At 45.6% G+C, this 27,652-nt stretch overlaps 1 protein-coding gene across 1 annotated transcript; it reads right to left on the minus strand.

Moving 5' to 3' along the window:
• Nucleotides 1–5,707: 5,707 nt before the first annotated feature.
• On the minus strand, nt 5,708–27,246 carry cryaa (crystallin, alpha A). The gene is made up of 3 exons (XM_072585817.1): nt 27,010–27,246; nt 23,668–23,790; nt 5,708–6,146 (listed from the first exon to the last, which is right to left on the minus strand). The coding sequence occupies exons 1-3, from the start codon at nt 27,196–27,198 to the stop codon at nt 5,925–5,927; spliced, it is 534 nt and encodes a 177-aa protein (XP_072441918.1). The 5' UTR covers nt 27,199–27,246; the 3' UTR covers nt 5,708–5,924.
• Between the last annotated feature and the right edge of the window lie 406 nt (nt 27,247–27,652).

Genomic DNA, 27,652 nt, shown 5'->3' on the forward strand with positions numbered 1-27,652 from the left:
TCATTAAGGTCCTCCCCTACCTCCGCCAACTCCAGGCACAAGTTCCCTGCACTATCCCTGATTGGCCCGACCCTCACTCTGGCCATCCTCTTGTTCCTCACATAAGTGTGGAATGCCTTAGGGTTTTCCTTCATCCTACCCGCTAAAGCTTTTCCATTCCCCCTCCTAGCTCTCCTAAGTCCATTCTTCAGTTCTTTCCTGGCTACCTTGTAACCTATAGAGCCCTGTTTGATCCTTGCCTTCTCAAACTTAAGTAAGCTTCCTTCTTCCTCTTGACTAGATGTTCCACTTTACCAACACCTTCCACCCCGACCTCAAATTTACCTGCACCGTCTCAGACTCCTCCCTCCCCTTCCTAGACCTCTCCATTTCTATCTCGGGCGACCAACTCAAAGCAGACTTTACTACAAACCGACCGACTCCTACAGCTACCTAGACTACACCTCCTCACACCCTGCCCCCTGTAAAAACGCCATCCCATATTCCCAATTCCTTCGCCTCCGCCGCATCTGCTCCCAGGAGGACCAGTTCCACTACCGAACAACCCAGATGGCCTCCTTCAAAGACCGCAATTTCCCCTCAGACGTGGTTGACGATGCTCTCCACCGCATCTCCTCCACTTCCCGCTCCTCCGCCCTTGAACCCTGCCCCTCCAATCGCCACCAGGACAGAACCCCACTGGTCCTCACCTACCACCCCACCAACATCCGGACACATCGTATCATCCTCCGTCATTTCCGCTACCTCTAAACAGACCCCACCACCAGGGATATATTTCCCTCCCCTCCCCTATCAGCGTTCCAGAAAGACCACTCCCTCTGCGACTCCCTTGTCAGGTCCACACCCCCCACCAACCCAACCTACAATCCCGGCATCTTCCCCTGCAACCACAAGAAATGCAAAACTTGCGCTCACACCTCCCCCCTCATCTCCCTCCAAGGCCCCAATGGATCCTTCCATATCCGTCGCAAATTCACCTGCACCTCCACACACATCATTTACTGCATCCGCTGCACCCGATGTGGTCTCCTCTACATTGGGGAGACAGGCCGCCTACTTGCGGAACGTTTCAGGGAACACCTCTGGGACACCCGCACCAACCAACCCAACCGTCCTGTGGCGGAACACTTTAACTTCCCCTCCCACTCCACCAAGGATATGCAAGTCCTTGGCCTCCTCCATTGCCAGACCCTGACCACACAATGCCTGGAGGAAGAGCACCTCATTTTCCGCCTAGGATGAATGTAGATTTCTCCAGCTTCCTCATTTCCCCTCCCCCCACCTTATCTCAGTCCCAACCCCCGGATTCAGCACCGCCCTCTTGACCTGCAATCTTCTTCCCAACCTCTCCACCCCCACCCCCTCTCCAGCCTATCACCTTAACCTCCTTCCACCTATCGTATTCCCAACACCCCTCCCCCAAATTCCCTCCCCCCTACCTTTTATCTCAGCCCGCTTGGCACACCAGCCTCATTCCTGAAGAAGGTCTTATGCCTGAAACATCAATTCTCCTGCTCCTTGGATGCTGCCTGGCCTGCTGTGTTTTTCCAGCACCACATTTTTCAACTCTGGTCTCCAGCATCTGCAGTCCTCACTTTCTCCTAGATGTTCTACATACCTTGTCACCAAGGTTCTTTCAACTTACAATCACTTCGAGTAGCAGGTAAACAGGATAGTGAAGGCGGTGTTTGGTATGCTCACCCTTATTGGTCAATGCATTAAGTATAGGAGTTGGGAGGTCATGTTGTAGCTGTCCAGGACATTGGTTAGGCCACTGTTAGAAATCTGCATGCAATTCTGGTCTCCCTGCTATAGGAAGAATGTTGTGAAACTTGAAAGGGTTCAGAAAAGATTGACAAGGATGCTTCCAGGGTTGGAGGGTTTGAGCTACAGGGAGAGGCTGAATAGGCTGTGGCTGTTTTCCCTGGAGCGTCGGAGGCTGAGGGGTGACCTTATAGAGGTTTATAAAATCATTAGGGGCATGGATAGGGTAAATAGACAAGATCTTTTCCCTGGGGTATGGAGTCCAAACTATACGGTATAGGTTTAAGGTGAGAGGAGAAAGATTGAAAAGGATTTAATGGGCAACGTTTTCACGTAGAGGGTGGTGCGTGTATGGAATGAGCTGTCAGAGGAAGTGGTGGAGGCTGGTACAATTACGACATTTAAAAGGCATCTGGATGGGTTTAGAGGGATATGGGCTGGAAATGCTGGATGATGGGACGAGATTAATTTAGGATATCTGGTCTGTTTCCATGCTGTACAACTCTATGACTAAGTGTATGTGGGTGAGGGTTGTACAGTTGATACAGACTTCAGTAAGGTTTTTTGATGAGGTCTCTCATGGAAGATTGGTCATGAAGCTAAGACTACATGGGATCCATGGCACTTTAGCAAATTGGATGCAAAATTGGCTTTGGGGCAGGAGCTGAGGGTGACGGTGGAAGGGTGGTTTTGTGATTGGAAACCTATGCCTGATGGCACATCACTGGGTTCTCTTGCTGTTTATTGTGGTATATTAATGATCTAGACATAAATATATAAAATATGTTCAGTAAGTTTGCAGATGTCATGAAAATTGGCGGTGGTCGATAGTGAGAAGGAAAGCCTTTAACTATAGACAGGGGAACTTAATCCTGAAAAGTGTGAGTGGTAGAACTCTGGGAAGTGCAGAGGATCGGAGGGACCTTGGTGTGTCTGTCCATACATATTGGAAGGCAGCAGGATAAACAGGTAAGATGGTTCAGAAGGCAAATGGGATATTTGTCTGTTTCAATTGAGGCACTGCAAACAAGAGCAAGCAGCTAATGATGGAGCGGTATATGAGGTTAGGCCACATCTGGAGGGCTGGGTGCAGGTCTAGTTGCCACACTAAAGGAAGGATTCATTGCACATGGGAGGGAACAGAGGAGATTTACCAGGATGTTGCTGGGCTGGAGTGATTCAGCTATGAAGAGAGACAAGATAGGCTGTGGTTGTTTTCCACAGATCCCAGAGAGCTCATTGTGGATCTGATTGAGTCTCTGAGAAACATAGACAGGGTAGATAAGGAGAAACATTTCCTTTAATGGAGGGGGTCGGCAGTAAGGGAGAACAGTTTTAATGTAAAGAGCAAGAGGTTTAGAAGGTATTTGAGGAAAAATGTTTCCACCCAGAGGAACTCACTGGCTGGAAGGTGGCTGAGGCAGGAACCATCAAGGCATTTAAGAACCTTTTAGATGAAACACAAAAACATGTTGTAAGGCTACAGGCCATGCTGGAAAATGAGACCAGAATACATACATGTTTGATGATGACATGGACACGATGGGCTGAAAGATCTCTTTCCTGATATAAATCTGTATGACTCTATGGTAAAAAAAATCACTAGGCAGGTTCCGAGGATAAAGAGGTTGACTTAAGATCAAGAACTGATCAACAGGTTAGGCCTTTATGCAATAAGACCATAATGTATAGGAGCAGGATTAGGCCTTTCGACCCATTCAATGCTGTCCCACCATTCGATCATTGCTGATATGTTTCTCAATCCATTCTGTTGCCTTCTCTCCTTTACTTTGATCCCCTAAATAATCAAGAACCTATCTATCTCTGTCTTAAAGATACTCAATGACTTGGCCTCCATAGCGTTCTGTGGCAATGAATTCCAGAGTCACCACCCTCTTGGCTGAAGAAATTCCTCATCTCAGTTCTAAAGAGTCTTCCCTTCACTCTAAGGATATGCCTTTGGGTCCTGGTCTCTCCCATAAGTGGAAACATACCTTTTATGTCCATTATTTATTTTGGTGGCACGTGGCACAGTGGTTAGCACTGCTGCTTCACAGCACCAGAGACCCAGGTTCAATTCCTGACCCCAGCGACTGTCTGTGTGGAGTTTGCACATTCTCCCCGTGTCTGCGTGGGTTTCCTCCGGGTGCTCCAGTTTCCTCCCACAATCCAAAGGTGTGCAGGTCAGTTGAATTGGCCATGGTAAATTACCCATAGTCTTAGTGCCTCTGTCAGGTGTAGATATGTGGAATGGGTTAGTGTGGACTTGTTGGGCCAAAGGGCCTGTTTCCATACTGTTGGGAATCTAATCTAAAAAATTCTATCCAGTCCTCTCAGTATTCTCGAAGTTTCAGTGGGATTCCCCCCCTCCCCCGCCCCATTAATTAGAGTTTATTAGAATGAAGTGTGATCTTATTCAAATACACCAGATTATTCTGAGGGTGCTAGACAGGCAGGTGTTGAGATATTTCCATTTGTGAGAAAATCTTGAATCAATCACAGAATAAGAGGACACTCATTTACAATCGAGGTACAAAGGAATTACGCCTTTCGAAGGAAAGTGCACGTCTGGAATTCTTTCCCCCAGATTGTGTGGAAGTTAGATCGCTGAAAGTATTGAAAGAGGATGTGAACAGATGTTTAAAATATTGGGGACTTGAGAGCCATGAGGATCTGGCATGAAAGGGGAGTTAATGCTGGAGAAGATAGGTATGACATTATTGAATGGTGGAGGAGGCTGAAGGACAGAATGGTCTAGTTTTGCTCCTACTTCTGATTTCTAATCAAGTATGTGTCACACAGCAGGGAACCCCCGGAGTGTTAATGGAAAGTGGTTTGTATTATATTGTGTTTACAACTGGGATGATAAATAATGAGAGCTATTAGCTTGTTTCAAGTTTAGGATAATTAAGGACTGATTTTAGCTTAGAAATTGGGAGGGACCTCATTGAGGTGAGATACACACACCTTTCCTTAGAAAGGAGTATAGAACAGTTCAAGAAATAAGTCACTTTCATTAAAGTTTAATTTGAATAATCTTCAGACCAGGGCTGTTTGGTCAGACACATACAGATTATTAAGAGACTGAGAAAGGCTAAGTTCTCCGTTTTGAGAGTATACATGTAAGAAGATTTCAAAGTTCACAGGATAGAACTGGGAAGATTGGCTTCATTAAGATTATGGATTTGATATTGAGGGGGAATATCTCTGGATTTGAATCTGGATTTGAATTGCTGTAACATGATTCTGTTGGAAAGTAGTCAAAATGTTTATTCTAGCCTATGGTTTAAGATTTTCTAAATCATTTTCTATACAGGTCGTTCTGCCATAATGTGCATTTCATTAACATGAATTCGCTGTAACACAATTGATGAATTGGGGGCACTGTTCCTGAAGCACAAACTTTTAAACTGTGTGTTGGCTATAACACAATTACATCGCCAACACTTTAAGTGCTGTTTCTAAAGCATGACTTTTCTATAACATGGGGTTGCACAAGAACACAACCATTGCAATGTAGAAGATCTATCTGTACTTAGCTTGTGTTTTGTTTGCCTTTCATATAATGGTTTTGGTTTATTGTTAAAAGAGAATCTGCAGCCCTCTGTTACTTTGCTTCAATGAATGACCACCACATTAAAATATAATGAACATACATGATCCATCAAGCCAACCTGGATCTGAATTATCCAGTAAGAACATCGGCTGAGACCACAATACAAAGGGTGATAGCATATTGGAATTCCCTATTGCAAACAGCAACTGATCCCAGATCAAAGAGGCAGTGGATGTGAAATTAGCCCACAAATGAACAAGTATCTTAATGAATAGCCAAGAAGTGCCTCCTCCTGGTGCATATCTAAATGTTCCTGGAGATAAAAACTTTGTGCTGTGAGAATATTTATTTTGTTTGATATGGAATGGAATGTGCAGCCACAGTATGAAAGGTTTGATGGTTTATTGTCAGCTCTGTGCCTACTGTCAGTACAATGAAAGAAACTACACAAAAGGAAGTTGTAGACAGGTCTGAAAAAGATGACATGGACATTTGCATCTAGTGTGACAGCTGACAATTTCATTGGTACCTCCACCTTCAGAGCACCACAGGTTTTAACCCAGGTTTTGGTACCAAGGCAAGCATCTCGCTCTCTCTCTGTAGCTCATGGATCTGCTTTGATCTCAGGTTGGTTACCAAACTTCTCGTCTCGGGTCACCGGGATGGGTCGATCTTGCTGGTTGGAATCATCACCTGTTCTGACCTTGGGGCAGCACAATGTTAATAAGCCATCGGCAGACAGTGAGCAGGAAATAGCCGTCTGGTCCAGGTTACCGGGAAGACGGTAAATGCGGCAAAATTCACGGGAAACACGACCTTGGTCTTCCTATAGACAGAGAATAATTCATCAGACTACCTAGTGAACAATATACAGGTAATTCCTACCTTCCATTTTTGAGTATAAGACCATAAGACGAAGGAGTGGAAGTAAGGCCATTCGGCCCATCGAGTCCACTCCGCCATTCAATCATGGCTGATGGGCACTTCAACTTCACTTACCCGCATTCTCCCCGTAGCCCTTAATTCCTCGAGACAACAAGAATCTATCAATCTCGGCCTTGAAGACATTTAGCGTCCCGGCCTCCACTGCACTCTGCAGCAATGAATTCCACAGGCCCACCACTCTCTGGCTGAAGAAATGTCTCCACATTTCTGTTCTGAATTTACCCCCTCTAATTCTAAGGCTGTGTCCACGGGTCCTAGTCTCCTCACCTTACGGAAACAATTTCCTAGCATCCACCCTTTCCAAGCCATGTATTATCTTGTACGTCTCTATTAAGTCTCCCCTTAATCTTCTAAACTCCAATGAATACAATCCCAGGATCCTCAGCCGTTCCTCGTATGTTAGACCTACCATTCCAGGGATCATCCGTCTGAATCTCCGCTGGACACGTTCCAGTGCCAGTATGTCCTTCCTGAGGTGTGGGGACCAAAACTGGACACAGTACTCCAAATGGGGCCTAACCAGAGCTTTATAAATATAAGTTGATCCTTCGACACCCCATTCACACTTCCGCTCCTGGGAGTCCTACTGCCTCCACAATTTGGAGTGGTCCCACTCATAGGTCTGTACCTGGTCTGTTTCAGGCTGTAGTCCCATGCAAGAGAATGTTAAGGTGGTTCATTGATGCCCAGCCCCCTGTATTTTGCAGCCATGAGGAGTCCTCATTCCATACAAACATGGGGTTAGCAGGATGCAGCCCCTTCTTCACCTCCTAAGGGCGTCACTACTCAAATTTGTTTGTACTTCAGCCCCATTCTCCTGATCTTTGGCCACTCATTGTGGAGGAGGTCAGGCAGAACAGCAGCCTTCCTCATGAGTCTGCTCCTCAGCCTGGCCAATGTCAGATATCCAGGTAGCTGGTGGTCTCAAGAATTGAGCAACCTGACTACTTGGTTCCTTTCCTCAGGAGCCCCTGTCGAGGGAATGCTTGAGGCCTCAGACAATCAGTGGGTCCAGCAGGGATTGAAGTTCAGCATTGAACATAGAACATTCCAGTGCAGTACAGGCCCCTTGGCCCTCGATGTTGCACCAACCTGTGAAACCGATCTGAAGCCCATCTAACCTACACTGTTCCATTTTCATCCACATGATTATCCAGTGACCATTTAAATGCCCTTAACGTTGGCGAGTCTACTACTGTTGCAGGCAGTGCGTTCCACACCCCAACTACGCTGAGTAACGAAACTACCTCTGACATCTATCCTATATCTATCACCCCCTCAATTTAAAGCTATGTCCCCTCATGTTAGCCATTACCATCTGAGGTAAAAGGCTCTCATTGTCCACCCTATCTAACCCTCTGATTATCTTATATGTCTCAATTAAGTCACCTCTCAACCTTCTCTGACACTTCCACACAAAATGATATTTTAATTCAATTTGATTCAATTTGGCTTAACGGTTTTTCGCAGATTTAAAAAGTGTACCCCTACATCTGGAGAAGAAACCTTCTTTGTCTCACATACATCTGCCTCAGGGAGGCCCATCATTCACTGCTGGCTTTGGGGACTTTGTTTTCTGTCTGTTTTCACACTCCTGAATCTGGGGGGCTTCTGCTAGTACCTCCATCATATTCCTATAGAAAGACCTCCCTCGAAACCTCCTCACCACCGCATCTTTGGAAGTGCCAATAATATCTCAGTTTTAAAATTCTTGTCTAGTTCTTAAATCCTTTCATGGCTTTGCCCTGATATTTTTGTCACATACCCTCCCCGATATCTGCTCACATTTACACAAGCCCCAAATTTTAACCATCCATTGTTAGTGTCTGGGTCCCAAACTCTGAACTTCCTTGTCTGCATCCCCTTGGCCACTCACTTTCCAAACTCAAGCCCCTGTCTTTGATGAGGTGTTTGCAGATTTGATTGGAGAATGTAAGGTGAAGGAACCATCAGGAAGTAGTGGTCATAATATGACAGAATTCACCCTGCAGTTTTAGAGAGAGAAGGCTGAATCAGATGTAACAGTATTACAATTAAATAAAGGTAACAACAAAGAGATGAGGGAGGAGCTAGCCAGATTGATTGGAAGGGGAGCCGAGGAGGCAGGATGGTGGAGCAGCAATGGTAGGACTTTCTGGGGGTGATTCAGGAGGCAAAGCAGAAACTCAGCACAGCAGGATTAGAAAAGCCTTTAAAAACTGGCCAGGATAACTAAAAAAACAATAAGGGTGGTGAGATTGAAATATGAGCGTAAGAAAGCTGGTAATAGGAAGGAAGATTGCAAGAATATTTTTAGAGAGCTAAGAGGTAAGAGACAGGCAAGAGTGAACATTGGACTGCTGGAAAATGAGGCTGGAGAAATAGTAATGGGGAACAAAGAAATGGCAGAGGAACTGAAAGATAGTTTATATCAGTTTTCACACTGGAAGACACCAGCAGCATACCAGAATGTCAAAAGAGTCAGGGGCAGAGGTGAGTTTTGTGGCCGTCACTAAAGGACAAACTGCTGGGGAAGTTGAGAGGTCTAAAGGTGGATAAATCACCCGGACCAAATGGACTACACCCCAGGGTTCTGAAGAAGATAGCAAAGGAGTCTGTAGAGGCATTGCTGGTGATCTTTCAGGAATCACTAGAGTCATGGAGGGTCCCAGAAGACTGAAAAATAGCTAATGTAACAATCCTGTTTAAGAAGGGAGAAAGGCAGAAGATAGGAAACTATAGGCTGGCAAGGCTGACCTTGGTCACTGGTAAGATTTTAGAATTTTTTAAGGGTGAGATTGTGGAGTACTTGGCAGTGCATGGGTAAACAGAGCTGAGTCAGCATGGCTTCATCAAGTGGAGGTCAAGCCTGACAAATCTGTTAGAATTCTTTGAGGAGGTAATGAGCAAGTTAGACAAAGGTCAGCCAGTGGATGTGATCTATTTGGATTTTCAGAAGGCCTTAAAAAGTGCCACACAGGAGTCTGCCAATTAAGAGTCCATGGTGTTTGGGGCAAGGTACTTATCTGAGATATTAGATTACTTACAGTGTAGAAACAGGCCCTTCGGCCCAACAAGTCCACACTGACCCTCCAAAGAACAACCCACCCAGACCCATTCCCCTACATTTGACCCTTCACCTAACACTACAGGCAATTTAGCATGGCCAATTCACCTGACCTGCACATTTTTGGACTGTGGGAGGATCCGGAGCACCTGGATGAAACCCACACAGACATGGGGAGAATGTGCAAACTCCACACAGACAGTTGCCTGAGGTGGGAATTGAACCCAGGTCTCTGGCGCTGTGAGGCAGCAGTGCTAACCACTGTGCCACCCATATATTTCCCTTCCCATCCCTACCTGCATTTTGGAGAGACCATTCCCTCCGTGAATCCCTTGTCAGGTCCATGCCCCGCACCAACCCACCGTCCCCTCCCAGCACCTTCCCCTGCCATTGCAAGAACTGCAAAACTTGTGCCCACACCTCCCACCTCACTTCCGCCTAAAGGATCCTCCACAATCGACAGAAATTTACCTGTACTTCCACATGTGTCATCTACTGCATCCACTGCACCTGGTGCGGTCACCTCTACATCGGGGAGACAGGACGCCAACTTGCAGATCGTTTCAGAGAACATCTCTGGGACACCCGCACCCACCAACCCCACTGCCCTGTGGCTGAACACTTTAACTCCCCCTCCGACTTCAAGGACATGCAGGTCCTGGGCCTCCTCCAACGCCAAACCCTAACCACCTGACGTTTGGAGGAAGAACACCTTGGGACCCTTCATCCACATGGGATCAATGTGGGTTTCATCAGTTTCCCCATCTCTCCTCCCCCCACCTTATCCCACTCCCAACCCTCCAACTTGGCACCGCCCTCTTGAACTGTTCCTACCTGTCCATTTTCCTTCCCACCTTTCTGCTCCACCCTCCTCTCTGACCAATCACTTTCTCCCCCCATCTTCATCTATCATTCCCAGGTACCTTCCCCAGCCCCACCCCCCTCGGCCCACAAGCCTCATTGCTGATGAAGGGCTTATGCCCGAAACGTTGATTCTCCTGCTGGAGCGCTGGGAGGTCTCTATGACTCCTCCCATTCCAGATTTGGGGACTTGCCTGTTAGTCCATTCACACACTCCACTTCATTTCTTCATCCATGGGATGTAGGTATCACTGGCTGGGCCAGCATTTATTTCTCATCCCTAACTGCCCTTGAGGAGGTGGTGGTGAACCGCTGCAGTCCATCTGCTTCAGATTGACCTACAGTGCCCATAGGTTGGGAATTCCAGGATTTTGACCCACTGACAGTGAAGGAATAGTGACATATTTCCAAGACAGGATGGAGAGCGGCTTGGAGGGAATTTGTAGGTGGTGGTGTTCTCATACATCTGCTGCCCTTGTCATTCTAGATGGAAGTGGATGTGGGTTTGGAAAATGCTGTCTGAGGATCTCTGGCGAAATTCTGCAGTGCATTTTGTAGATGGTACACACTGCTGTTCCTGAGTATTGGTGGTGGAGGGAGTGGATGTTTGTGAATGTGGTGTCAATCAAGCAGGGACTGCCTTGTCCCTGGAGGGTGTTGAGCTTCTTGAGTGTTGTTGGAGCTGCTCCCATCCAGGCAAGTGGGGAGTATTCCATCACACTCCTGACTTGTGCTTTGTTGATGGTGGACAGGCTTTGGGGAGTTTAGGGAGTGAGTTACCTGCCTGAGCATTCCTAGCCTCTGACCTGGTCTTGGAACCACTTTATTTATATGATGAGTCCAATTTACTTTCTGGTCAATGGTAATTTCTAAGGTGTTGAAATTGGAAAGAAAATTCCACTAGATTTGTCAAAGATGATTTCTCCTTCATAAATCATTTCAGAGATTCTAATCTTTTCCCTGCGGCTGACATGAAACAAAATGATCTTATATCCCCACTGTCTCTCCCCTTGTGAAGTAGCTGGGTTACATTGGCTACTTTACCATCAGCAGGAATCTTTCCAGAATCTTTAGAATGCTGAAGGATAATCATCAATGCATCCACTATCTCTACAACCATCTCCTTCACTTTGGGATGAAGCTCATCTAGTTCCCAGATTCGTCAACCTTCAGCCCAGATAAAGTCAGAAAGAACTTCGGATGCTGTAAAGCAGAAACAAATTCAGAAGTTTCTGGGAAAGCTCAGCAGGTCTGGCAGCATCTCTGAAGAGAAAGCAGAAATTTGAAGAGGTGTCACCGGATCTGAAATGTTAACTTTGATTTCTCTTCACAGATGCTGCCAGATCTGTTGAGCTTTTCCAGCAACTTCTGTTTTTGTGTGAGGATGGATAGTCCAGGTAGCTGTGGGAGTCAGTGGATTTATAGTGGATATTAGTGGCCAGTCGATCCCCAGAAATGGAAACAGGGATGTCAATGAAGGGAAGGAGGAGACTGAGCTGAAAATGTGTTGCTGGAAAAGCGCAGCAGGTCAGGCAGCATCCAAGGAGCAGGAGAATCGATGTTTCGGGCATGAGCCCTCCTGAAGAAGGGCTCATGCCCGAAACATCGATTCTCCTGCTCCTTGGATGCTGCCTGACCTGCTGCGCTTTTCCAGCAACACATTTTCAGCTCTGATCTCCAGCATCTACAGTCCTCACTTTCTCCAAGGAGGAGTCTGAGATAGACCAGGTGAAAGTGAGGGCGGGTGGAAATTGGAAGCAAAATCGATTAACTTTTCCAATTCCGGATGACGGAGGGAAGCAGAATCAATTATATGATCCATATATCGGAGAAACAGTTGTGGATGGGGGCCAGGATGGGACTGGAACAAGGAATATTCCACATACCCCACAAGAGGCAGGTCTAGCTGGGGTCCATGCGAATACCCATGGTCACCCCTCTGACCTGAAGAAAATGAGAGGTGTTCAAAGAGAATTTGTTGAAAGTGAGGATGGGCTCAGCCGAGCGGATGCTGACCTAATAATTCTCAACTCCACTTTCCTGCCTTTTCCCTCTCACCCCGATTCCTTTACTAACTAAAATCTGTTGATCTCAGCCTTGAATATACTTTATGACCCAGCCTCCTCTGTGGTAAAGAACTCACTGCCTTCCGACAGAACAAGTTCCTCCTCATCTCTAGATGAGCAGTCCCTTATTCGGAATGTTGTCCCCTGGTCCGACACTCACCCAGAAGGGGAAACAGTTTTTACTCCATCACAGGTTCCTGCCTCCTTTATCTTTGACCCAGACAGGGACGATGCTGAGATGAGGAGTGCCCCTTCCAAACATTGCTAATGGTACCATTACAAAAATATTAGACTTAAATTGAGACTGAATGAAGAGATGGCACTGTCCATACCTTTACCAGGAATAGACCTCAAGGCTCCTTAAGATGATGCTGACACCTAGATTGTGCTGGTTGGGCTTGCAGTATGGCTGCATCATAGTGGCCTGCGGTATCATTCATAACTGCTGGCAAAGGGGGAGAGACCCTGGATCTGGATGAAATGGGAGATTGGCAGCAATGTTCTGAGGATGAAGATCAGGATATTGACCAGGAGAACCATCTCAGTCAGTGTGACAGTGTATTCCATCACTGAACTCAAAAAGCCAGAGATAAACTCATTGAAACTGTCTTCAAGGGTGAACAAGTTAGGGTCAGGACTTTGCTTAATTATTTCCCATTCTGTCAGTAAATTAGAAAACCTCCCCTGCTGCATACATAAGAACTGGAGCAGGAGTAGGCATTCAGTCACTCAAACCTGTTGCACCAATTAACAAAAAAGGCAGATGGAACTTGTTACTTTTCACAGTCCTTCACTCTTTGGGATCATAGAAATATACAGTGCAGAAGAGGCCCTTCAGCCCATTGAGGCTATACTGACATGAGAAAGGCCTGACCTTCAACCCAATCTCACTTACTAGCATTTCGCCAAAGCCTTGCATGTTATGACGTGTACTCATCTGGATAGTTTTTAAAGGATATGAGGGAACTCACCCCTACCAGCCTCCCAGGCAGGGCATTCCAGACCATCACCACCCTCTGGGTAAAAATGCTTTTCCTCCCATTTTCCCCTTAACCTCCTACCCCTCACCTCAAACTGTGTCCTCTCGTGACTGACCTTTCAACTGAGGGGAACAACTGCTCCTTATCCACTCTGTCCGTGACCCCCATAATCTTGTACACTTCAACCAGATCACCCTCAGTCTTCTCTGTTCCAATGAAAACAAGCCAACCCTGTCCAACCTTTCATCACAGTTTACAGTTTCCATCCCAGGCAGCATCCTGGTGAATCTCCTCTGCATCCCCTACAGTGCAATCACACTCTCTGTGTAATATAACAACCAGAATTGCACACAGTACTGTAGTTGGGGGCTCAACAAAGTTCTGTACGACTCCAGCGTGACTTCCCTGCTTTTGTAATTTTTGACCTCGGAGCAGGAGTAGGCCATTTGGCCCATCGACCCTGCCCTGCCATTCAGTAAGATCATGGCTGATCTTTTCGTAAACTCAGCTCTACTTACCCGCCTTCTCACCGTATGTCTTAATTCCTTTATTGTTCAAAAAAAATCTACCTTAGCTTCAAAAGTATTTACTGAAGTAGCACCAACTACTTCACAGGGCAAGGAATTCCACAAATTCACAACCCTCTGGGTGAAGACGTTCTTTCTCAATTCAGTCCTAAATCTGCTCCTCCTAATCTTGAGTCTACGCCCCCTTGTCCTAGTTTCACCCGCCAGTAGAAACATCCTCTCTACTTCTATCTTATCTATTCCCTTCATACTTTTATATGTTTCTGTAAGGTCCCCCCCTCATTCTTCTAAATTCCGATTAATACAATCCTTCATTCGTCTCTCCTCATAAGCCAATCTCCTCAACTCCAGATTCAACCTAGGGGTGGCTTGGTGACTCAGTGGTTAGCACTACAGTCTCAAAGAACCAGGGATCCAGGTTCGATTCCAGCCTCAGGTGACTGTCTGTGTGGAGTTTGCACATTCTCCCCGTGTCTGTGTGGGTTTCCTCCGGGTGCTCCGGTTTCCTCCCACAGTCCAAAGATGTGCAGGTCCGGTGGATTGGCCATGCTAAATTGCCCGTAGTGTTAGGTAGGTGAAACTGAGGACTGGAGATTAGAGTCAGGATTAGAGTGGTGCTGGAAGTGCACAGCAGGTCAGGCAGCATCCGAAGAGCAGGAAAATCGACGTTTCGGGCAGGAGCCCTTCATCAGGAATCTTGTCAGGTACATTAGTCAGAGGAGAATGGGTCTGGGTGGGTTATTCTTCGGAGGGTCAGTGTGGACTGGTTGGGCCAAATGGCCTGTTTCCACACTCTAGGAAATCTAATATGAACTTCCTTTGCACCCCCTGTAGTGCCAGCACATCCTTTCTCAAGTAAGGAGACCAAAACTACATGCAGTAATCCAGGTGTGGCCTCACAACACCTTGAACAGCTGCAACATAACCTCCGAGCTTTTAAACTCAATCGCTTTAGCAATGAAGGACAAAATTCCATTTGCCTTCCGAATTACCTGTTGTACCTGCAGAACAACCCTCTGTGATTCATGCACAAGGACACCCAGGTCCCTCTGCACAGTAGCATGCTGCAACCTTTTACTATTCAAATAATAATCCTTTTTACAGTTACTCCTACCAAAATGGATGACATTTATTAACATTGTATTCCATCTGCCAGACCTTTGCTCACTCACTCAATGTATCTGTGCCCCTCTGCAAAGTTTCACACTGCACACTTTGCTCTGCCACTCACCTTAGTGAATTCATCCTGCAGTTTGAGAGGGAGAAGACTAAAAGATGTCACAGTATTACAACTGAGTAAAGATAATTACAAAGACATGAAGGAAGAGCAGGTCAGAGATGATTGGAAGGAAACTGTAGGCCAGTTAGCCTGACCTCAGTCATTGGTAAGATTTTAGAATCATTATTAAGAATGAGATGGCAGAACACTTGCAGGTACATGGTAAAGTAGGCCTGAGTCAGCATGGCTTCATCAAAGGAAGGTTATGCCTTCTGTGAGGGGGTAACAAGCAAGTTAGATGTAGGAGAGCCAGTGGGCATGATCTATTTAGATTTCCAGAAGGCATTTGACAAGGTGCCACACAGAAGCCAGACAAATAAGAGACTGACTGATAAGAGGTAGTTTTGGGTAAGCTAATGGAGCTAAAGGTAGACAAATCTCCTGGCCCTGATGGAATGATGGTGGGAGAAACAGCAAATGCACTTGTGGTAATTTTCCAAAATTTGTTGGACTCTGGGGCAGTTCCAGCAGATTGAAAAACAACAAATGTGATGCCACTGTTTAAAAAAGGAGGTAGACAAAAGATGGGGAATAATAGACCCATCTTTAACCTTTTCTCTGTAATGGAGAAAATGCTCGAATCTATCATCAAGGAAGAAATAGCAAGACATCGAGATAGAAATTGTCCCACTGGGCAGATGCAGCATGGGTTCATGAAGGGCAGGTTATTCTTAATTGATCTGCTGGAATTTTATGAAGACATTACAAGCAAGCATGCTGCTGTGCAGAGGGACCTGCATGTCCTTGTGCATGAATCATAAAGGGTTGGTTTGCAGGTGCAACAGGTTTTTAGGAAGACAAATGGAATTTTGTCTTTCATTCTAAAGGGATTGAGGTTAAAAGCAGGGAGGTTAAATTGCACCTGTGTAGGTGCTGGTGAGGCTACACTTGGAGTACAGTGTGTAGTTTTGGTCTCTTACTTGAGGAAGGATGTACTGGCACTAGAGAGAATGCAATGGAGGCTCACTAATTTGATTCTAGAGTTGAGAAGGTTAGCTTATGAGGACAGACTGAGTAGGCTTGGATTATATTCATTGGAATTTAGAATAGGTAGGATAGAAGCAGGGAAGATGTTTCCATTGGCAGGTGAAACTACAACAACAGGCCATAGCCTCAAAGTTAGTGGGAGCAGATTTAGGACCAAATTGAGAAGGAACTTATTCACTAGAGGGTTGTGAATCCATGGAATTGCCTGCCCTGTGAAGTAGCTGAGGCTTTCTCATTGAATGGTTTTAAAGCTAAGATAGATAATTTTTTGAACAGTAAAGGAATTAAGGGTCATGGTGGTAGTGGGAGCTGAGGCCATGTAAAGATTAGCCATGATCTTATTGAATGATGGAGCGGGCTAGAAGGGCCAGATGGTCTACTCCTGCTCCTAGTTCTTATGGTTCTAAGAGCCCATGGCATTACAGGCAAGGTACTGGCATAGATAGAGGATTGGCTGGCTGGCAGAAAGTAGGATTAAAGGGGTCTTTTTCAAGATGGCAGCCTACTGAAGTTCCACAGGGATTAGTGTTGGGATCACAACTATTCACATTATGTATCAACAACCTGCATGAAGGAACTGAGGGTGTTGTTGCTATTTTTGCAGCTACACAAAGACAGGTGGAGGGACAGGTAGTGTTGAGAAAGCGGGGAGGCTGCAGAAGGACTTAGACAGGTAGGAGAGTGGGCAAAGGAATGGCAGACGGAACACAATGTGGGAAGTATGAGGTAGAAGGAATAGAGACGGAGACTATTTTCTAAATGGGGAATGATTTTGGAAAACTGTAGCACAAAGGGAGTCCTAGTTCAAGATTGTCTTAGGTTAACAGGAAGGATCAATTGGCAGTTAGGAAGGCAACTGCAATGTTAGCATTCATTTCAGCGGGCTACAATACAGGAGCAGAAATGTATTAATGAGGTGTATAAGGCTCTGGACAGACAACATTTGGAACGTTGTGTGCAGTTTTGAACCCCGTATTTAAGGAAGGATAGGCTGGTGTTGGAGGAAGTTGACAAGAATGATCCCAAAGATGAAGGTTTTGCTGAATGAGAGTTGGTTGAGGACTCTGGGTCTGAAACCAATGAGTCCAGAAGGATTTCATTGAAACTTACAGAACATTGACAGGCCTGGATAAAGGCGAAAGTGGGTACTGCAGATGCTGCAGATTAAAGTCAAGGTTAGAGTGGTGTTGGAAAAGCACAGCAGGTCAGACAGCATCTAAGGAGCAGGAAAATCGATGTTTTGGGCAGGAGCCTTTCATCAGGCCTGGATAAAGCAGACGTAAAGATGTTGTTTCCACTGGTAGGAGAGACGAAGGGCACAGGCCCATAGTGAAGTGTCAACACTTCAGAGCGAAGACGAGGAGGAATGTCTTCAGGGTGGTTAATGTGTAAAACTCATTACTGTAGGGGGCTGTGGAGGCCAAGCCATTGAGGGTATTTAAGACAGAGATAGATAGGTTCCTGCTTAGTAAGGGAATGAAGGATTACAGGAGGAATGGAATGGAGAAACGCATCAGCCACAATCAAATAGAGGAACAGACGTGATGGGCCGAATGGCCTAATTTGGCTCCTATATCTTTTGATCTAATGTACAAGGAAGGAATCATTTATTGGTTTCAGATTAGCCAGGCCTGGCCATCACAACTTCTTTCATCTTTGGGGTGTCTGCTCATTTCACATCAGCAGATGGTTTAAGATTACAAATGAACATACATCCATAAAGTGAATGGTTACTAACAATATTGTATCAACGTGCCACCTACGTACAGTCACTAAGTATTTTTCTGCAGGTTTCAAAATCACAGGCTGGTGTAAGGAGGGAAACTCAGGCTCAATGACTTGAGAGGAAGCTTATGGGCATCATACCTGTTCAAACCACGCTGTGTCTCTGACAGAAAAGGGAACCTGGGGTGTGGTCAAGGTCCCTCCCCTTGCTGTTGATGCCGAGCATCACGTAGCGAGAGCAATGGAGTGCAGGTCTTGGCACATATCCAGCAGACACTGAGTGGACTGGATCTTGCTCTCCATGGCAGTCACCATGGCCGAGGAAACACTCCAAATTCATATCAGAGCTAGCATAGTCTGGATAAGTTTGATGGTCTCCTTCACCTTTTGATCCAGTTTACCAACTACCTCTGACAAGTCACTGCACTGTCTGACATTTTGGTAGACCATGTGATCATCCTCAGCCTGGTCTCAGGCCTCTTGACTGTTGGAGACCTAGGGCGATGAGTGGTGGAGAGGTGTCAGTGAGGTGCTCAATAGATTGAGCTCCCCAGTCTAATCTAGAAGAAGAACCCATTGAGGTGACCATCTTAGAGTTGGTGGAGGGAACAGGTCTTCAGGCCTCAGGCCTCAGCCTCAGTGGCTTCCTCCTCAGAGGTGGAAGTAGAGCTGAGGGTCTCTGGTGCTGGGCCCATCAGGACAGAGGGTCACTTGGAGTCACTCGTGTTTGTATGAGGGAAGAGGTGGAATTAATGTTTAAGAGCTTGTGCAGGTTAAGAATGAGTAAGTGTCAGTGTTAATGGGACAGGGACACAGCACTGGATTGGTTGCATACTGAAGTCACTCTGTCCTCACACAGGTGGTCATCCTCCTTTGAAGCTAACTCAAAAAGTTTCTCAAATGGAGTGAGGGGCCTGGGGTCAGTCCACATGCCCCTGTCAGTCTTGGCCATCTCATGGAACTTTCTCCTGCAATGAGACAAAGGGAGGATTGAGTATGATGGAAATGGATAAGAGAAGTTTTTGGGGTGATGCAGGAGTGGAAGAGCTGGTGAGATGTCCCCTGTGAGTGAATAGGAAGTATAGACAACAAGAAGGGTCAACAGTTTGCAAGAGTTATTGACTAGACATGCTGTTGGCAATAATGAGAGATGCAGTTTGTGTCCTAAGGTGAGATGTGTACAGTGTTGGGGTTAGAGTGAGTGCTGGTACTGAGGGTGAGGAAGCTGAAGGACTTACCCTGACAGAGCAGAAAAGATCAATTTCTTCCCTCCTCAAGTTAAATATGGGCAAAGAAACCTCCTGCTGATTATCACAAATTGTTCTTCTAGAGCTAATGAACAACACTTGGAGGAAGCACTGAGTATGGTAAGGGCACAAAATTTACTCTGGGTCCTCAGTCTCCACACGAAGAGTAGCTCAGCAGCAGTACGACTGATCGAGTTGGTCAGATCCTAAAGAGCATTGCTGCTAGACTGGCAGGTAGTGTGGAAACCAACGAGAGGGAAAAACATACTTCACCTCATCCTTGGAGAAAGTGAGGTCTACAGATGCTAGAGTACCAGAGTTGAAAAATGTGGTACTAGAAAAGCACAGCAGACCAGGCAGCATCCAAGGAGCAGGAGAATCGACGTTTCAGGCATAAGCCCTTCTTCTTCCAGCACCACATTTTTCAATTCAACTTCACCTCATCCTTACCAATCTTTCGGCTGCAGATGCATCTATCCATGACAATATTGTTAAGAGTGACCTACCTTCACATTGAGAGTATTCTCCTTAGTGTTATACTAAAATGGATAGATTTCAAACAGACCTAGCAACTCAAGACTGGGCATCCATGAGGAACTGTGGGCCATGAGCAGCAGGATAGAAATATAGGAACACAGAAAACAGGACAAGGAGTATATCTTTGAGCCCACTAAAACCCTGCTCTACCATTCAATATGATTATAGCTGATCATCCAACCCACTGGACTATTCCTGTTTTCACCCATACCATTTCACCCCTTTAGCCCCATGAACTGTGAGGCATGAGCATCACTGGCTGGCCAGCATTTATAGCTCATCCCACATTCCCCTTGAGGAGCTGCCTTCTTGAAGTCCACATGTTGTAGGTTAACCCACACCGCCCTCGGGGAGAGAATTCCACAATGTTGACAGTGAAGGAATGGCGATATATTTCCAAGTCAAGATGGTGAGTGACTTGGTGGTGAATGCAGATGGTGATGTTTCTATGCCCTTGTCCTTCTAGATGAAAGTGGTCATGGGGTTTGGAAGGTGCTGTCTGAGGATCTTTGGTAAATTTCTGCAGTGGATCTTGTAGACAGGACACACTGCTGCTACTGAGTTTCTGGACTCCCTGGTCATTGGGAACATCTTCCTATTTTTTCACCATCCAGTCATGATAGCATTTTGTAGGTCTCTATGAGATTCCCTCTTGTTCTTCTAAACTCTAGTGAATATATTCCTAACAAGTCTAGACTCGCCTGATTATGCCAGTCCCGCCATCCATGAATCAGTTGGGTAAACCTTCATTGCCCTCCCTCTACAGCCAGAACATCCTTCCTCAGATATGGAGACCAAAACATCACACAATACTCCAAGTGTGGTCTCACCAAGGCCCTGTGTAATCGCAGGTAAAAACAAGGACTGCAGATGCTGGAAACCAGATTCTAGATTAGGTGATCTCTCCACCCTACAGGCTCTCTGCCTTTATTCCTGATGAAGGGCTTTTGCCCGAAATGTCGATTTTCCTGCTCCTCGGATGCTGCCTGAACTGCTGCGCTTTTCCAGCACCACTGTAATCTAGAACCTGTGTAATCGCAACAAGGCACCCCTGCTACTGCATTCAATTCCTTTCACTACGAAGGCCAACATACCATTTGCCTTCTTCACCACCTACTGTACCTGCACGCTTACCTTCAGTGACTGGTGTATGAGGACACCCAGGTCTCATTGCACCTCCCCCTTTCCCAATCTATCATACAAGGAATAATCTGCCTTCCTATTTCTGCTACCAAAGGGGATAACCTCATACTTATCCACATTGTACTGCATCTGTAATGCATTTACTCACTCACTTAATTTGTCCAAATCACAATGAAGCATCTCTGTATCCTCTCCCAGCCCACCGCTCCCTCCCATGGCCACCCCCAACCTGGTGAGAAACTTAGAGAGATTGTATTTAATCCCTCACCTAAATCACTAATAAACATTGTGAATTAAATTGCCATACTCCTAGATATCCATAGGGTTACTGTCTCATGACAGACTGATAACTAGTGGTGGTCTAATGTCAAAGTCACTAGATTCCAGACAAGGGATGAGATTGATAAGATGGGACCTTCACAGTAACCTCAGTTGGTGCAGGAATTGATCATCACTCTGCATCACAAACAGTCTTCCAACCAACTAAGCAAAACAAGTAACGGGTCCAAGCATTTTTAACTGTGGTACCCCACTAGTCATTGGTTGCCACTTGGAAAATGATCCATTTATTCCTGTTCTTTGTTTCCTGTCTGCTAACCAGTCTATCCAAGACAGTACACTACCCCAAACCCATATGCTGTAATTTTACATGCTAATCTCTTATACAGGGCCTAATTGAAAGCCTTCTGAAAGCCCAAGTAAACAACCAGAACCATAAGAGAAAGAAAAAGGAGCAAGTTGTTCATCTCCTCAAGCCTGCTCTGCCATTCAATAGGAACATGGTTGATCAAACATTCCTCATGTCCACTTTCCTGTCCTTTCCCTGTGACCCTTGATTCCTTGACTGATCAAAAATCCATCTATCTCAGCCTTAAATATACACAAGAGTCCTGCTCCCACAGCTCCCTATGGCAAGGAGTTCCAAAGACTCACAACCCTCGAAGAGAAGAAATTCCTTCTCATCTCAGACTTAATTGGCATCTCTTTATTCTGAGAATATACCTTCTGGTCCTATACCCTCCCATGAGAGGAAACATCCTCTCAGCATTTATCTTGTCAAGATCCTTAAGAATCCTACAGGTTTAAACAAGATCACCTCTCATTTGTCTAAACTCCAATGAGTAGAGTGCTAACTTGTTTAGTCTTTGCTCGTAAAACAATCCACCCATATCAGGGACCATCCTAGTGAACTGTCACTGAACTGCCTCCAATGAAATCATACCTTTTCTTCAATATGTGAACTAAACTTCTCAAGTACTCCAGGTTTGCTCTCCCAGCACCTTGTCCAGATGCAGTAAGACTTCCCTACACGTTTACTTCAGTCTGTTGAAATAGGGGCCAACATTCCATGAGCCTTCCTGATTAGCTGCTGTCTCTGAGTGCTAGCTTTCTGTGTTTCATGAACAAGCTCCCCCAAGTCCCTTTGTGTGGCAGCTTTCTGCAGTTTTTCTACATTTAAGTAATATTCTGTTCTTCTGTTCTGTATTCCAAAATGCACAAAATTCACATTTTTCCACATTACATTCCATTTGACAATATTTTTGCCCACTTACTTCACCCATCAATATCTCTGTATAAATTGTTTGTGTCCCTTTCACAACTTGCCCTTCAATCTACTTTTGCATTATTGTAAATGTGGCTACAGAAAATTCACTTCTTTCCTCCAAGTCGTTATAGATATTATCAACAGTCACAATTCTGACAGTGATCCCTGTGGAAGCTCACTGGTCACAGGTCATCAACAGAAAAAAGAAACCTTTATTCCCACTCACTGTCTCCTGCCATGAGTTAATTCTCTACTCACGGTAATATACTATCTGCAACACAGTGGGTTCTTTTATCGTTTAACCTTTTCTGGGGTACCCTATTGAACACCTTCTGGAAGTCCAAATATAACACTTCTACTGGCTCCCCTCTATCCACTTAGATTAGATTACTTACAATGTGGAAACAGGCCCTTCGGCCCAACAAGTCCACACCGACCCGCCGAAGCGCAACCCACCAAGACCCATTCCCCTACACCTAACACTATGGGCAATTTAGCATGGCCAATTCACCTAACCTGCACATTTTTGGACTGTGGGAGGAAACCAGAGCAAACCCACGCAGACACAGGGAGAATGTGCAAACTCCACAGTCAGTTGCCTGAGGCGGGAATTGAACCTGGGTCTCTGGCGCTGTGAGGCAGCAGTGCTAACCACTGTGTCACCGTGCCGCTCACTCTTACTGAGACTTCCTCAAAAAAACTCTAACCAATCAGTCAGACATGATTTCACTTTCATGAGGCTCTGCTGACTCCTCTTGATTAGATTAGTTGGAATCAAATAGAAATTGGCTGGGCCTGTCAAATGTTAATTCTAATCTCTCTCTCAGCACATTCTCTGCAGCTATAACACTTTATTCTGCACTCTGTTCTGATACCTTGATGCACTCTGATCTGCCTGTACAGCATGCAAAACAACAGTTTTCACTATATCACTATATATGTAGCAACAATAAGTAAAACAAAAACTGGGGAAAAACACTCCACTGGTTGGAGTCATACCTGGCGCATAGGAAGATGGTTGTGGTTGTTGGAGGTCAGTCATCTCAGCTCCAGGACATCTCTGCAGGAGTTTTTCAGGATAATGTCCCAAGCCCAACCATCTTCAGCTGCTTGATCAATGACGTTCCCTCCATCATAAGGTCAGAAATGGGGATGTTCGTTGATGATTGCACACTGTTCAGCACCATTCACCACTCCTCAGGTGCTGAAACAGCCCATGTTCAAATGCAACAAGATCTGGGACTGAGGCTGACAAGCGGTAAGTAACATTACCCAGGGCACTACTACATTGGAAAGGCCAAAAGCAACGGCCCACAGTACAGTCACTGAACGAACCTAGGAATTATGTTTTTTTGTCACCAATACTGTCAAGAGCAATGGTGTTAGGTTACAAAGTTATCCCTCACTCAATGACACTTACTGAAAGGTGATCTGAACACAAGAGAAACCTTTACCCACCTGACGCTCTATGTGCTTGCCATGAATCTCCACAAAGTCATCAACAAGCTTCACAGTCAGCTCCTCAGGTAAGAAATGTTTGACATTCAGGTTAATCATAAATCGGTCCTTCTCAGAGCGCACCTGAAACACAATATTTGTAAGCAGTAACACACAGCACTTTCAGACTCAACTTGGAACTTTGTGCGAAGATTACAGCAGGATATGAATCACTCTCTGCAAGAGAGAAAAATCATTCAATAACTTTGTAAAAACATGTGGCGTATGGAAAGCAGAAAGCAGGCCATTCAGCCCAACCAGCCAATATTGGTGCTTATCTGTCTCACAAATATGTTAACCAATCAGATTTACTCATCCTATCAACCAAATCATTTCATCAGCTTCTCCTACATTCAATTTGTCTCCAATGTTAACTGTTTCTGGCTCAGTCTCTCACCTTTTAGGTAAATTCCACAGACTAACTGTTATGAAGGATTTCTCCTACACTCTGTTCTAAATCACTTCAATTTAATCTTGTCTCTCTGGCCCCTTGCTTTATACCCTTTATTAATGACAGCAATTTGCTTCTATCTCTCTTTCCCTCCTTTCACAATTGTGACACTTCTGTTAAAATCCTGTGATATGAATGTATCGAACCCCGTGCTGTCCCTGTCCTGGGAGTGTTTGATGGGACAGTGTAGAGGGAGCTTTACTCTGTATCGAACCCCTTGCTGTCCCTGTCCTGGGAGTGTTTGATGGGGACCATGTAGAGGGAGCTTTATTCTGTATCTAACTCTGTGCAGTCCCTGTCTTGGGAGTGTTTGATGGGGACAGTGTAGACGGAGCTTTACTCTGTATCTAACCCCGTGCTGTCCCTGTCCTGGGAGTGTTTGATGGGGACCGTGTAGAGGAAGCTTTACTCTGTATCTAACCCCGTGCTGTCCCTGTCCTGGGAGTGTTTGATGGGGACAGTGTAGAGGGAGCTTTATTCTGTATCTAACCCCGTGCTGTCCCTGTCCTGGGAGTGTTTGATGGGGACCGTGTAGAGGGAGCTTTACTCTGTATCTAACCCCGTGCTGTCCCTGTCCTGGGAGTGTTTGATGGGGACCGTGTAGAGGGAGCTTTATTCTGTATCTAACCCCGTGCTGTCCCTGTCCTGGGAGTGTTTGATGGGGACCGTGTAGAGGGAGCTTTACTCTGTATCTAACCCCGTGCTGTCCTTGTCCTGGGAGTGTTTGATGGGACAGTGTAGATAGAGTTTTACTCTGTATCTAACCCCGTGCTGTCCCTGTCCTGGGAGTGTTTGATGGGGACCATGTAAATGGAGTTTTACTCTGTATCTAACCCCGTGCTGTCCCTGTCCTGGGAGTGTTTGATGGGGAAAGTGTAGAGGTAGCTTTACGCTGTGTCCAACCCTTGCTGTCCCTGTCCTGGGAGTGTTTGAAGGGGACAGTGAAGAGAGAGCTTTACTCTGTATCTAAGCCCATGCTGTCCCTGACCTGGGAATGTTTGATGGGACAGTGTAGATTGAGCTTTACTCTGTATCTAACCCCATGCTGTACCTATCCTGAGAGTGTTGATGGGGACAGTGTAGTGGGAGCTTTACTCTGTATCTAACCCCGTGCTGTCCCTGTCCTGGGAGTGTTTGATGTGGACAGTGTAGAGGTAGCATTACTCTGTATCTAACCCCACGCTGTCCCTGTCCTGGGAGTGTTTGATGGGGACAGTGTAGAGGGAGCTTTACTCTGTATCTAACCCCGTGCTGTCCCTGTCCCCAAGTGTAGAGGAAACTTGTTACCACTAAGCAGTGCCATTTCCCCAGAACCAGGTAGCTTAATGAAGAGTTTGAAAGAAAGTAGGTGAGAGGTCTGTGCAAACTGACAATCATCTTCCAAAGTTCTGAATGATACTGGAAGTGTTCCTGATGTTTTGGAAAATGTGCATTACTCGGCTATTTAAAAGAGGTGAGAGTGTGCAACTGAGAATTAAAGACCATTTAGCCCAACATTTACTGTCTGCTAATTACAAGATTATTTATGATAAATTGACTAAATATCTGCCAAAGTTTCAGCTGATCAGAGAGAGCAGTGAAGTATTCTAAAGGGTGTGTCATACATGAACCAGAACAAATGTTTTGAATGATTAATGCAGTGGACCGGTGAGTGGGTGGATGTCATTTATATGGATTTCCAGAACGTGCTCAATAAAACCGCTCAGAAGAAATGTGAGCTAAAGTTGTAGCTCGTGGAACTGAAGACAAATTCTGGAATTGGTTAGGTGGGTCTTCTTGTGGTGCTGTGGAAGTATCCCTCCCAATGAGCCAGTAGCCCCCCAACCCTAGGTTCTCGTTTCACCTGTTCCAGGTGTGTATTAACATCTCCAAACAGGGCAATTCAAAAATGCCTCAAACTGGCTGATCAGCAGGGGGCAGAGGTGAGTGGGAATGGAGGAATGTGACTAGTGATGTGACACAAGTATTGTTGTTGGGGTTTCAACTATTCAATCTCTTCATTAACGACTTAACTACTATAACGGAAAATCAAATATCCAAGATTTTCAATGACAGGCCTGGCCAGCATTCTGAGGCTGTTAATGGCTCTAAAACTCCAGGTCTGGTACATAACTGCAGCAAATGGGAAGTCAGAGTCAACTACATCACAATTCCTCAGAGCACAAAGCAGAGCATCCACTATGTCCTAAACCAATTCCCATTTCCCTGCCAGTCCTCTCCATGTCCAAACTCATCCCCCACCTCTTAGGGCATGCCCTGCCCCCTTGCCCAGCCAGTGTCTCACACCATCTCCCTCAGCACCACCCTCTTCCTCACTTTCTCCCTCACACTCTTGCTCACCATCACCTCCACGCTCACTATTACCCTCTTCCTCACTATCTCCAGCTTTCTCACGCACAACCTTGCCCCACTCACATCCTTCCTCACTCACTCACACCCCCAGCATCACACACACACACACTCTTCCTCACTCAAATCTCCCCCCCCATTCACATCTCCCCTTCCTTACTAACATCTCCTCTACCTCACTCACACCCCTCTTTGTCTCTCACAGACCCTCCCTCACTCACATCCCTCCTGCACATACAAACAATCCCCTCTTTCTCTGACTTTCTCACTGTGCCCATAACAGGAGGAATGGACATTGTTCATCTTGAGCTGAACATAAATTATTTGCAGTATTAACTGTCCTCTAGAAGGTATTGCTTAACTCAATGTATGTTGACCTGGAAACTTCAGTAGAATTAGTTGTTGAACAATATCTGACAGATGTCACTCATTCTTACTGGAGTTACTGTTGCTGCATGAATCATTCATTAACAAACTTTTCAGTTAAAAACATAGATCGTTACCTCGGATATGCCTGAGTCCAGAAAGTTCCGAAATACTGGCAGCCTGTAGTAGGGACTGATGGTGGAAGAGAAGATAGGAAATAGGTCATAGTCGAAAGGACTTTCTCCAAAAAACTGATCAAAGAGGCGACTTGGATAGAAAGAAGCCAGAGGACGTCTGAACCAGGGATACTGAATTGCAAGATCCATTCTCTCCTGCTGGCTAATCACAAAGCTGCAGGGCTGTGAGACCCAGTCACTCGTCCCATTTATATATGTGTGATCACGAATAAAACAGCAGTCTGGATGATTCTGGAATGACAAACTCATGACGGAAGTTGGAAAAACTGTTGGTTGTCAGCAGATGGTGGATGGTTGACTGGGCAGGACACTCCCAGCTTTGCTGACTGTGGAAATTAACTCTCCAAATCAACAGCGGTTCAGGCAAAGGAAGATAGGACAGAGACTGTCAGTATATTTCCATAATCATATTAGTTTGAACAGTCAGTCCCATGACATGTTAGAACCTCCACCAAGTGTAAAACATGAATATTAGGAGACAGGTAGTGTCTATCTTACTCCTTCTTGAGTTGTCAAGAGTCACTGTCAAGGCTTATGTTTATTGTCCATCTTTACATTGCATTGACCTCCTTGAACTGCTGCA

Source organism: Chiloscyllium punctatum, chromosome 15, assembly GCF_047496795.1.
Source record: "Chiloscyllium punctatum isolate Juve2018m chromosome 15, sChiPun1.3, whole genome shotgun sequence".
Taxonomy (NCBI): Eukaryota; Metazoa; Chordata; class Chondrichthyes; order Orectolobiformes; family Hemiscylliidae; genus Chiloscyllium; species Chiloscyllium punctatum.